Here is a 13,213-nt window from a genome sequence, read left to right on the forward strand (position 1 = left end):
ATTGAGCTTCAAGTCCTTGTTGGGAGTAAAGCCCAAATTGTACTCCCTGAAACTGTACTCCTTTTGAAGAACTGTACAACAGTTCTTCAAAATGACATTTTAACTCCTTAACTACTGAGTGATAGTGGCATGAATATTGAGTTTGCAGTTGAATTATCTAAGAAATTACATCAGGCAAGCAATAATACAGAAATAAATAAGGCATATTGTCCGGTAGAATAAGTATTTATTTATTTTTACAATAAGTTTTTATCTTGCATTTAGCACACTTTTAAACATTATATAATCTATGACAAAACAATTCAATGGAATTTTAATTTTTTTTAGTTAACATGAGAAAAGTACTTCTTTAAGAGTTCATTCAAATGGTACTTCTTTAATACTTTTTCAAAGCAATTCTGAAAAAAAAATCAATATACATTAAAAAGGAATAAAAATAAAGAAAATTTACAAGAAAAATAAGAAATGTCAGAGAAATATTTGTCAGTAGTAACAACAGTAAGATTTGATATAGGAAGTGTTCAGTTCCGACTATCAGTTAACCTTTCAATGAACCTGCATCGGGAATGTCCCATTAAAACATGCTGTTTTCATCTACTAGCAGAAATAAATATTTACTCATTACACCAAGAACATAACAAATGGGTGAGAAGAGGCATTTGTTTACTCTTATAAGTGCGTCACGATTAATTTAGTAGCATTTAATTTAGTTGCATGTAGAAAAAAATCTGAACTACTAAAAATTTTTTAAAAGAAAATATACTAATATACTATCAAAATACTAACTGTAGATGAAGCAGAAAACTTACCTTTAATGACTTGAATGATGTACTTGATAAAAAATTTCATTGGCTTCAAAAAAAAATTATATAGAGTTAAGTATGGATAAATAGTCGACATCTTTAGATATAGATGCCATCTATAAGACTTGTCAACGGCGTGATATCAACCGAACTTATCGTCAGTCATCGAAATGAATAAATGATCAGACATTAAAAAAGTTTGAGTTTTCCCTTTTTTAAGTATTGATTTGAACTTATAAATACCTCTTATGTGCAGTTTTTTTCTTACTTCAAGTTTCACAAGGATTTGTAAATAAATAAAAGCTTAAAGTAAGTGAAGTACGTAGTTGAGATAAATACCAAAATTGAAACTGACTAATTTTCCCCTCTAAGGAAAAGATAAGACAAACTGAATTGTGAAATATCATACATGACAACAGAACAGAACATAAAATGAACATAATGAAGTAATAGTTATGGTGACAGTTTTCAGTAAGTGAGGGTAATGGTGATCAGGGGTGCAAAAATCCCCACTCCGGAAAAGAGGAGCTTGTAGTTATATTAAATTTGTGCACAAGCAATTACTTTAACGGTAATGACGTTTAACTGCTTAAAAATCCAGTTTCTTGAACAAGCATTTCTGGTAAATACTTTCTTTTTCTTCCAAAACTCACTCGATTGTTATTCGACTTTCAGGTATCAATAGGGCAGATTTGTTGGCCACTCTTTCAGGGGCACCATATTAGGAAGGCCAGCGTTGTTCCCACAGTAAGGACAGCGCAATGAAAGAACATCCATGACTTGTTTGGTATTCGAATCCTTGACTTATCTGATCTAAGGTAAGCTCTCTGACTTCTTCATAGTCCGGTCGGCTTTCCGGTAAATTTAATTCTGTGATCGTTCATCACATCAACTGTCTTTAAACAAATGATAACTTTTCCTTCACTGTTCTACCTTCCATTTAATAAATTAAAAAAGTTATATTTCTGTTTTTTCAAAATGACTAAATTTCTTAATGATAAGAATTTTTAAAACAAAAATATGAAAAATAATTGTGTACTTACTAATGCAGGTTTATTCATCTGCAAAGAAAAGATAGATAAATAAATAAAACACAAAAAATGCCGCTATTTGAAAGAAATCACAAAGTTTTTTTGAGGCTTAGTTAATGTTATGGCTAAAATGTAGAAATCTATATGATGAAATAGGTTTCTGTGTATAAATTGTGCATAAAAATATTTTCTGACAATAAATGAGCAAAAAATATTTTCGATATTTTAAATAAAGATAATCAAGAAACTCTTAAATATAACTAACAATTTTTAATATAACTTCTAGACCTCATTTGTGTTCAAAATGCTTATAGTTTTTGAAAAAAAGACATATTTTAAGTTTTGTAATTAATTGAATGTGGGTATTTTATTTGAATTTTAATTTTTTTTCTTTTTTTATGAAACTTGGCACACTAAAAAAAATTCAAAACGACAAGAATTAACTGTGTTTCCGGTCCTATGGGAACACTAAAAAGCAAGGTTATTTCCACTGAAGAGCTTTGGTAACAACTTTTTAGTAAAATTAGATATAAGATAAGTTTTCTTACCATGATGTTTGGTAGTAAGTGCGGTGAAATTAATTTAATTTTAAGCGAAGTATAATTTTAGCTATGTTTGACAAGACGCAAAAATGTTCATTTTGATAACCTCTATTTTATTTAGGTAGATACTTTATTTACATCGCCCTAGAGCTGCACAATGGGTTATTGGAGACGGTCTGGGAAACCTCCCTGATTATAATCCGAAGAAATGCCATCGCAATTTTGATCCTCTGCAGAGAGGATAGCACTCTTGTTTTGGTAGTTTGAGGATTTGAGAGCGAAGTCGAGCACTTTACGGTAGAACAGCTTAACATTGTTGGTTATTAAGCATTGAATTAATAGCCTTTTATAAAATCACTTGGTTGCTGAATGTATTGTTCATATAAAAACTTAAATATACTTAAGGCTATAATGTAGAATTTTCATTTATTGCAGATTATATCATTTTTGGATTCTTTGAAGGAGAAAATAATTACTACAGAAACAAAATTTAAGCTTATTCATTTTATTGTTTTGCGTGGCAATGTTAACAAATTGACTTATTCTAAGTTAAAGTAGGTGGTTGCTGTTAATATGCGAACAAAACCCCATTTTTCCTTTCTCTCTCTCTCAGGTAAGTTGCGCGAGTTGCGTAAGTTAGTGTAACGACTTCCCGATAGGGGAAATCCGTATAAAGTAGTTGAAGCAGCTGCCTGAGAGGTGGTTCGTTCTTTCTATCACATCATAAGCTATGATGACTGATTAAGATGTATTTTCTTTTGCATAGCACTGTGTGTGCGAGATGTTATTTCCTCAAGTTGCATTTTAATAAACTCTTTATTTGCCGGCATTGCTTCTGTGTTCTTCAACAAAACAACAGTGGTGAAATTCGTTCTACAAATAGTTAGAAAGTGGTATGAGGTACCTAAGAAAAATCCCTTTAAATTTAGTTAGTAAAATAGCAGTCAAACTACGGTTAGCATCTAATAAATAGAAGTTCTGGCACTCAAAATGACGGTAAATTTCACCGGAATTTTATCTGAAATTTTTTTCAGAGAACAGCTTTGTTCAATACTAAAGCAAATAGTGAACTAAAAATAAATTGATTTTGGCGAGGTCTTTACAGTTCTTGGGACCCTTAACTGCTACCTATCTACTTTATACGTAAATCCGGACTTGTGGCCAAAATGTTGCGGGTTGTACAAGAAAATACCATTGTGTTAAATTAAGTAAGGGAAAGGTATCAGGCATAATTATATCCAGATGTCTAATTTATTCTTTCAAAATCAATTTACAAACATGAAAAATTTCCAGAAGTACAAGAAAGCACTCGTAAAAGTGGTGTATTTAAGCTCTTATTCGCTAGTTAAACAGACTCCCAATATTTGCATGTATTTTACTGACTTTCATTAAGGTAAAACTTTATTAAAGAATAAAACAGTCACCTGCCTATTTATAAAATCTGCCAGCATCTATGTCTACGTATGCGTAATATGTAAGGTAATAAGTACATTAACATATGCAAATTTGTCACAAAAACCAGTTGCCAAAATTAAGTGACCCAATCATTGCAACATTACTCTAAATATAATATCAAAATACCAATATATACTTACCACAGAGCGTGCAGGTTTATGTTTTTTTGTGCATTCATCAACCTATGCCATCAATAAAATAAGTAATGTTTATGAAACATATAAGCACTAAATCTTTCTTTACTAAAGATGAAATTTTCAGAAATTTCTTTAAAAATTGTTTAACATAAATATGCAATAAAAACTGCATTTTTAAACAATGTGATTTGTAAGAAACTAAGCAACTAGGGAATTCAATTTTTTTTTTGTGTACTTAAAAAGAACTTTCAAATGTAAACATTTTTGAATGTAAAGAATTTTGTTATGAGTTTAGTAAGATTCCCTGGTCCCTAGCAAAAAAAATTTTTGTGGCGTTACAAAAAACATCAAAAAAATATAATTATATTATTTTAATTTTAACATAAATTTTAATTTCAAAACCAAGTAAAAATCTAAACTGCTATATTGTTTTAATTTTATCCTGTTTTTATTAATTTATGATTTTCCTTATTATTTTTTTAAAAAAATTATTTACATATATATTTAGCACACATTGCAAAACATAAAACTTGGAAGTCGATTAGGCAAAATGTGTCTTGTTTTATCCTTATGTTTTAATAAAAAAGTAGAGGAAAATACATAATAGAGAAAATTACACATATACTGCAGCTTGGATGCGTGTTTTACCATATATACATGTTTTACCATTTATTATTTTTTTAGTGAGAATTTAACATGCTTTAGTTAATTCTACTTACACTTATTCACTTTATATTTATTGTTTAAATGAAAAAGCACATGATTAAGTTTGTACCTTACTTTAGTTTCAGTGAAAGAAAAGATCATTGAAGTGAAAAAAATATTGAGCACAAGCAGAATTAGTTTGAAATAATTCAGAAAAAGTTTAATGTTAGGCATTTAATATTTTATATGTTTTTCATTATGATAATTTATTTTAAAATATGTTCATAAGTTTTAAAAATTATTCAACACAACACACATGATTTTACTTTAGTCATTTTATTTCTCAGATTTAAATTAAAATAGTTGTTTTAATATATTTAGAAGGAAAAGCATTGAACCCTCCATTGGTAATACTAGAACTTTATTTTATTATTTTGAGTAAATGAATGTTAAAATATCAAAAAGGATTAACTTTACTTTATGGTAAATAGACGGGTCCTTGCAGGCCATTTCTTGATAAATTTGAAATGATCCCATGGCCTTCGGCTGTATTTTTCTAAAGCAGTTTCTCCAATTAGCATTAAACTAGAAAAAAGGAGGCAAAATATCATGGTAAAATCAAACAATGAAAAAATGCATCGAAATAATTGTCACTAAAATAAATTTGACTCTTTCCATATAAATATTGCAAAATATGCATTCAAAATGTTAGGGGGACCGTAAGGTAATTTCGTTTTTGCGCTGTAAATGTTCGTTAGTCATAATAACCAATACACTTTTTTCGATCCGTTTCGATTCATTTTTGATCCGTCAATGAAAGGTTACCAGGGTGAATGCGTTATTGATTAAAAATAAAATCTTGATAACATATATCAAATGAGCCAAAGCGACATTACTTTCTGGTCCCCCTTATATTTATTTTCAAAAGGCAGTGAAATGACGCTTACGAAGTATTTCTTCTTAGTTTAATAATGTGTTCCGGTTACTTTTCCATGCGTGATTAATTGTTAAAAATCTAATAAACTTCAACAGCCATGTAAACTTTAATAATTATTAAACTTTCAAAATTATGAAAAATAAATATAACGTAAGGTATTTAGCTATTTACATAAGCTTATCAATAAGCTTTGAACGTTCGACAATTTGTGTAATACATTTTTTATATATAAATTGTAAAAACTTATGCAATCGCTTTAAACATTTTTAATATGGTCTTCACTACTGTAGATTAAATAGAAGTAAATTAAAATATTTTAAATTACATCCTATGTGAAAATGCGAATGTTTTGTTTCATGTAAAACGTATAGAATGCTGAAATATTTTACATTTACAATTTACTGAATTACTAATTGACGTTAGTTTCTTTATTCATTCCCCATATTAACTATTTACAATGTACTATGTTTTAATATTAACTAATATTTGCCCAACTTTTTTTTGTAAGTGACCACAACATACTTGTTATTTTATTCCTTTGCTCGCATACAAAGTTTATATTTAGTGATCATATTGTTCGGAATGACGTTTCTTCTTGGTTCAATATGAATAATCTACAGAATAATCTACAGGATAATTTGTCCCAGGATTATTGGGACAAACTTTAAGGGGAGGTAGGGGGAGGGATCACAACAATTCAACAACCCTTGTTCAGAAAAGTCTTTGTCCACCGCTATCTTTTGTTGTTCACAAGCTGAATTTTGGGTGGTAGACCGACTCCTTAGCCCCTACGTTCTCCGGATTTAAACAGCATGGATTTCTTTTTTGTTGGGGGTGCACTGAAATGTTTCGCTCATGAAACATCAGTGGATTTGAAAATAGATCTGGTTGCAAAAATCGTCTGTACTGCTGAGGATACATGACAAAATGCAGGCATATTTGAGAGAATCCGTGGCCCATGGGTGTGAAAAATGCATCACTATCAATGGTGGGAATTTTGAACATATTTGTGACATTTTCACGTGTCATCTACCACAGCACAATCTTTGTCATATAATCTTTGACATGTAATTTTTCAGACTATCTAAGTCTTGCTTCTCTTTTTCTTCTTATATCTGTCATGATACTTTCCCACGACGGTTTTGATCAAGGGTCGCTATGCAGTTTAGAATCCTTATGATTTCCCTTTACCTCTCCTTTAACTTTGTCCCAATAATCCTGGGATCCCCTAGGATGAACATAAAAAAAACTCCTTTCAAAAAGGAAAAACACAATTACTTACGCTTGAACTTAATTTTTCAAGCACCATTTTGAATTATGGTTAGCATCCAGGAAAATATATATACTTTTAGATAATAATACTAATAGATAATACTATTACATAATAAATACATCTTTCAGATAATATGAAATGGCAAACTTAAGCTTTTACTTACAAATGGTTCATCATATGCCATGCAACGTTGAAGGTCCCGGTCAAGGTTAGTACCGTGCTTTTCTTTAAAAAAATAATCGAGTATTAAAATGATATTACCTTTACCAATTTTATTTTAAACCTATAAATATTATAATAAAATTTACAAAAAGTTTTATTTTAAGATCTTATTTAAATTTTTGTAATTCACGGAGGACCAAATCTTCACTTTCAGTCCATTTTAAAATATCTTATTCTAAATAAGTGGTTCCCAGCCTATCTTGATCTTTGATTCCAAACTCATTTTGAAAACCCATTTTTAACTTTAATTCCCAACTTCTTTTGATCATTACGATATTTTGATCATTTTTTTAACTAGCCTATTTTGATTTTGTCCCACAGTGGTCTGATTGCAGAGCACAGTAGATCACAGCAGTCAAGCATCTTTGGCTGCAGTCAGTGAGCGGGTGGGTTGCCACTTTGATCAGCTAGTGAAGGATACCATGGTACACATTATCGGTCTGCATTGAACTTTTTTACCGCAATGTGCTCTACATCACGCCCAGATCATCGGGTCAAAGATAAGGAAAGAAGAATAGCTTCCATAGACGTAATGTAAGTCGGTTCTCCAAGGGTTTGCATGACTCCTAAATATAAAATAAAAAGCAACATTTGCGGGTATAGCTCAACCTCTTCTAGTGTTGTGGAGGAAAAGAATTTTTCCTTTCATTCATGATTGGTCTTTTGTTGCATTTGTGGCTAGTCAGTTTAAAAAAAACTTATTTAACAGTATTTTTTTTAGAAAAAAAAAACATGAAATTTAATTAGCTTCAAAGTAAGCTTGGATTGAGCATCTGGATCGCCCTTGATACTTTTAATTTATAGCGATTACTTACTTAGAACTTATTTTCATGCCCTCTAGCAATTTGGACCACTTCCGCAAATATTAATAGCTTCGAAGAACAGGTTTCTAAACTTAAAAAGGAAGAAAATTCACTTTGACATTGAGGGTGTTTCGTAATTACCACTCTTAACAAATGCGTCTTACGTCCTTGTGAAACGTGAAAACAAGACAAAAAATGTGTACACATAATTGACAAAAAGGTGAATATTTAACTAGCAATTTAGGACTTCCAATATATACATTCTTAATTTTATTATTAATGAGGATTCTGAAAATACATATTTATAACGGAACTTCCTTTATACTTCATGAAATTTCAAAATTTTTCACTAAATAGAAAGACCAATCTAGTTTATGCTTCAACAATATTATAACAGCGCAAGGATTTAGAAGGAACTTAGGATTGCTTTAAGAAATGACTACGTTAAATAGCTTTGAAAATATATGATTTTAGTGCAAATTAAATCTTAAAATTAATTAATATTTTTCGTTTTTAAAAACTCAAAGAGAAAAAATATAAAATTTTATATATTTTATAAAAGAGAAAAGAACTGAAACTATTATTCAGTTACATTTTGTGTGATTATTTGTGTTATGCGGACGCATCGACATAAAAATAACCTACAGGATTTAGTCTTTTACAAAGCATTTACAAACAAAAAATTAGTACAAAACATTTTCTATGCATTAATGGGTTGAAAATATAAAATTTCTAAATTTGAAAAATTGAATTATTGCTTTGGATTTTTGATTAGCAATAAATGGATATTTTGTAAAAGTATACTATTTATAAACTCACCGCACAACGTTTTTCTCCACAAATTGATATTCCCATATTTTCCTTGGTCCTTTTCAGAAATCACAAGAGTTAATGCAGAAATGAAAATAATAATTCCTATTTTCATCATTTTTGATTCTTTCCTTAAAAGAGACAAGTTTAAAATGCAAGATAAAATATTTTGTTTCAAAAAATTATCTAATTTAATTATAAATAAGAAACTTTTGCATCATACATTTTTTTATAAGCCATAAGTGAGAGTAATATTTAAAATTTATCAAAATCCATTTATATTTCAGACCATCAGCAGTTATTTTCTTTGAGCTTTAGAACATTATTTCGATGAATTATATTTAATATTTTAAAATGAATTCCCACATTTAAATGTCAACTCTTTAGAATAAGTACAAAACTAGTTCAGTTGTTTGAGGAATTTATAAGCCATTGAATTCATAAGCCATATGCGTGAAAATACTTTGCACAAATTAAACTTCCTAAATCTTCTGAAAAAAACTTAAGAGATTTTTAACACGTATGCACAACAGCTGATTATGTAGGCAAAATAAAACCACAGATCAAAATCTTTTCATATTCCTGGTTTATATTCAATTAAAAATTTATATAAAATTTATCTAAGCAAAAAATAAGCATTTGCGTAAATTGTATTTCTTTTTGAATAATTTGTAATATATTCATGTGAAAAATAAAATGTAATATATAAGTCTGCTTTTGTGTTAAATAAATATTCTTTTTCTAATGATACAAACTGTGCATTTCTTTTTTAATTTGAAAAATATTGCATTTAATTCTGAATAAAAAGTAAAACATTAAAAAAAATAGTGCGTGGAGTCCCTCCACGCGGAAGAAGTTAAACTTCGTAACCTGCGACGTTAATTGTAGAAGACTCAGCAGTCGTAGAAGGATCACTAGTTTTATTCAACGACACTTTTTCCTGATCCTCTCGTTTCCGTGCCCTGTAATAACGGTAATATTGTGCATTTTTCCCTCGTGGACCTCTTGAACCAGTGGAAGTGCTTGTGGTTGCCTCATCGTCTCGCCGTGGAAAATGTATTTGTATTAATAATGTATGTGAATGCGTCATAATGTAATTTCGAAAGAGAAAACCTAACAATCAATTGATATTCACAAGAGACGGAGCTTAACATAACCTTAAATCAGTCGCATTGTCCGTGGGATTATTTCCACTCATTTTTTACAATTGTTATCCACTAAATTTGAAAATAAAAAATACTATCCTATTAAATTATATGTGTATCAAATCAAACAAAAAAAAATATTTATAGAAAAGCAATACTTTTATGACTTTTATTATTTTTATGCTAGTGAGAACCAAAACAATATGGAAATGAATGAGGGAAAACTGGATCCTACCCCGTGATTTCCCGGCCAATAAAAATGTAGCGTTAAACGTTTAACGCAACCTTGTTGGAAGTCGCATAAGAAGTATAACTTCAAAAACTGCTGCATATACCAACATAAAAACAATATTATTATGACTGGTTAGGATTTAATAAAATTTTTATGTGACGAAACTTAAAAATTTCACTTAATACGGTTATGCAACCAGAATATTATCACGCCATTAGAAGTCACCAAATTTAGGTATTCATGGTTTTATAACCATACAAGTTGTAAATTGTTTCAAATTAGAACAGGCAAAAAATGTTCTTTACAGTAAGCTTTACGGTTAATCGAATGGAAAAACTGCTGCTGATTTTTTTACCATAATTTTAGATGGAAAATAATAATAGTGTATATATTACTTTCAGCTTCAGAACAAAGGCATATTAATAAGTCAATAAACTTCCTACAGTATTGTGTAATTATTCTAATTAGTCTAATTAGAATAATTTGATAATATATATCAAAAAGTACCAAAATTTTGAAATAGCAGCTTATAACAAATCCATACCTCTGGGGGTACTGATCCAGGAGTTCCCTTGTCTTCTGGATTGGTTCAAAAATACAAGGCTACGGAGTTGAACATTAGTAGTCGTAAACCCAAAATTGGGTCGGCTGTTCAACGACAGATATAAGAAATAACAGCTTAGAATATTAGCAGTCGTTTCCTAGCTTCGGCGCTAATTATAGAAAATTAATCTTTGTAATATAGTTAATAAATCTTAGAAATTTTTTCTCGAAATTAATTCAAATAAGAAACTAATTAAAAGCTATAAAAGTAGGTTTTCATCAATAAACTTAATTGGAAACGAAGTTATACGATTTACTATTGAAAAAAAAAAGAATAAAAGGCAATTTTTCATTAAATAATATATACGGGATTTTCCACAGCTATCGACAATTACATTTGTGTTTAGAAATTTATTGAAAATGAAGTATGGAAAGGAAATGTATTAGATTAAAAAAATAATATTTAAACTAAAGAAAAAATGCCTTCTATATCAAACAGATAACTATGGAAAACATTAAGATGAAAGACAGTTTGAGGCAGATTATCTAATAAATCAGTTTGAACTAACATTATGTCATAATTTTGAGGTCTTCTAAATATCTCATTTAAATCATTCGCTGTCCATCAAACATCAAACAGCTTTTGTTTTTTTTAATACCGATATCCAATGTAGTGATTAATCAGAACTCGTTAGACTTTTTCTTATATCTTGCTAGTATATTTGTTTGCTATACTTAGCATGTAAACGTTTTCACTTGAATTTTGACTTGGATTAGAAATATTTATATTAAGGATGGTGACTAAAGAACACTTGGTATATATAACCGGTTGCAAATAAAAAAAATCAAATTTAAGATCTTACCTATTAATTTGTATTATGAAGCAATTAAAAGAACATAAATTTAAAATACAGTAACTCAGCATTTAACTAAAAAAATGTGCTTTAAACTAGTTCTCCTTTTTAAATTATTTGGAAGTTTTGTTTCTATAAAATAAGTGGATTTTTGTTTGTTTGTTTTTGTTAGGTTGCAATGCATAGAGAGGTTTTTTGAATGTGATTTATCGTTTGAATATTTAGTGATAAAGACGGTTCTCTTCAAGTAAGGAATCTTTACAAATGGCTCTTAATTGTAAATAAAGGCACAAAGGAAAAACAATAACCTCATTTTTTCCATATTTGTCAATTAACTCTCGTAATTAATGTCTATACGTACAAAAATATAAAAAGTATAGCATTAATATCTGCACTGAGAAGAAAAATGTGGTAAAAATTAATCGAACATGGTAAAATGTACCATGATTTCACCTCTATGAGAATGACAAAAAGCAATATTGTTTTTACCAAAGCGCTTTAGTAATGATTGTGGTAAAATTAACAATAATAAAATGTTTTATATTAAGTGAAAAAATTAGGTAAATCTAGTGAAATTCGTTCAATTCATATTGATACTTTAGAGCATAGATTAAAAACTATTAATTCGGTTAAAATTACTGATCAGTTTTGCATTTTTTAATAAATGCATGGTAATACTAACCATAACTTTAAAAAATAGAATTTCTGGGGAACCGTTACCATATAAAGGGAAAATTTACCAAGCAAATGGCGTAAATACCATATATTTTGGTTTAGTAATCAGCATTATGTTGAGTTTTTTTCCTTCCTTTTCCTAGAACTGTCATCATTATAAAATACGACAATTTTATCAGAATATTTTTCTTCGTATAAACAACAGTCAAATGTAAATCAATATCCACCATGTAAATTAATTCTTATTCACAGAAAGGATTCTTATAGGTTTTTCATATGAATACGAAGTAAATTAAAGATTTATAATAGACAGTGTTTAAAATAAGAAAAATGGTTTGGATTTAATTGAGGAATGAAAATGAAAACGTGAATGTATATAAAGAAAATATATCCAAAAAATATTCTTTTCAGGTTCTTTCAAAGAAGATTTCAATTAGAAGTCTATTCTATGAAATAAAAATGTTATAAAAGTCGGTATTGCACAGATTTTTTAATGAAATGTGGGAAATAACAATAAAATTTGAAAATATGTATCAATATATAAAATAAATTTATCAATAACTCTTTTTTATTACGCTATTAAAAAAACTCGTTTAATTACGTTCTTTTATTACACTAATACCTATTTTAAAAAAAAAACATACCTTTAGAATGTTTGAGATTTTTTTCTATAACATCAACTATTTTTCTTGATTGTGTTCACCCTTTTAAATATATACGCAAATGCAAAGCATGAAGTTTCTACCACATGTTTAAGTATGATCCAAAAACGAATCAGAGTTCATAATCAATGTAGAAATCAAAATGTCTCATTGGTTGCCGCAAATAGCATATAAAAATTACTTTCGTGTGCAAGCATAATCCTTAAATTGAATATTAAGCATAATCCTTAAAAGCAATTTATTTGTAATCATGTTATCATTCTGTTCTGAAATCTAATCTCAGTCATAACCGTAGAAAGGGCCTTTCCTTATTGTTTCATATTAAATGTCTCTTGACATTATTTAGACTGGAGTATATAAGTATTAGAAAATATATTTAGTTCAATGAATTTATTAATTGAAAATTGATACAAAGCGATATGTGAATTGAAATTTAATGGGCGT

The 13,213-nt window shown here is 28.9% G+C and overlaps 1 protein-coding gene across 1 annotated transcript; it reads right to left on the reverse strand.

The window, feature by feature from the left end:
* Window positions 1-206: 206 nt before the first annotated feature.
* Window positions 207-12,908, reverse strand: LOC139424792 (uncharacterized). Its single transcript, XM_016055893.4, has 7 exons — window positions 12,752-12,908; window positions 8,668-8,789; window positions 6,987-7,048; window positions 5,091-5,198; window positions 3,972-4,013; window positions 1,847-1,864; window positions 207-398 (listed from the first exon to the last, which is right to left on the reverse strand). The coding sequence occupies exons 2-7, from the start codon at window positions 8,774-8,776 to the stop codon at window positions 324-326; spliced, it is 414 nt and encodes a 137-aa protein (XP_015911379.1). The 5' UTR covers window positions 8,777-8,789; window positions 12,752-12,908; the 3' UTR covers window positions 207-323.
* Between the last annotated feature and the right edge of the window lie 305 nt (window positions 12,909-13,213).

This window comes from Parasteatoda tepidariorum, chromosome 1, assembly GCF_982258835.1.
Source record: "Parasteatoda tepidariorum strain Cologne lab strain chromosome 1, Ptep-v5.0, whole genome shotgun sequence".
In the NCBI taxonomy this organism is placed as follows: Eukaryota; Metazoa; Arthropoda; class Arachnida; order Araneae; family Theridiidae; genus Parasteatoda; species Parasteatoda tepidariorum.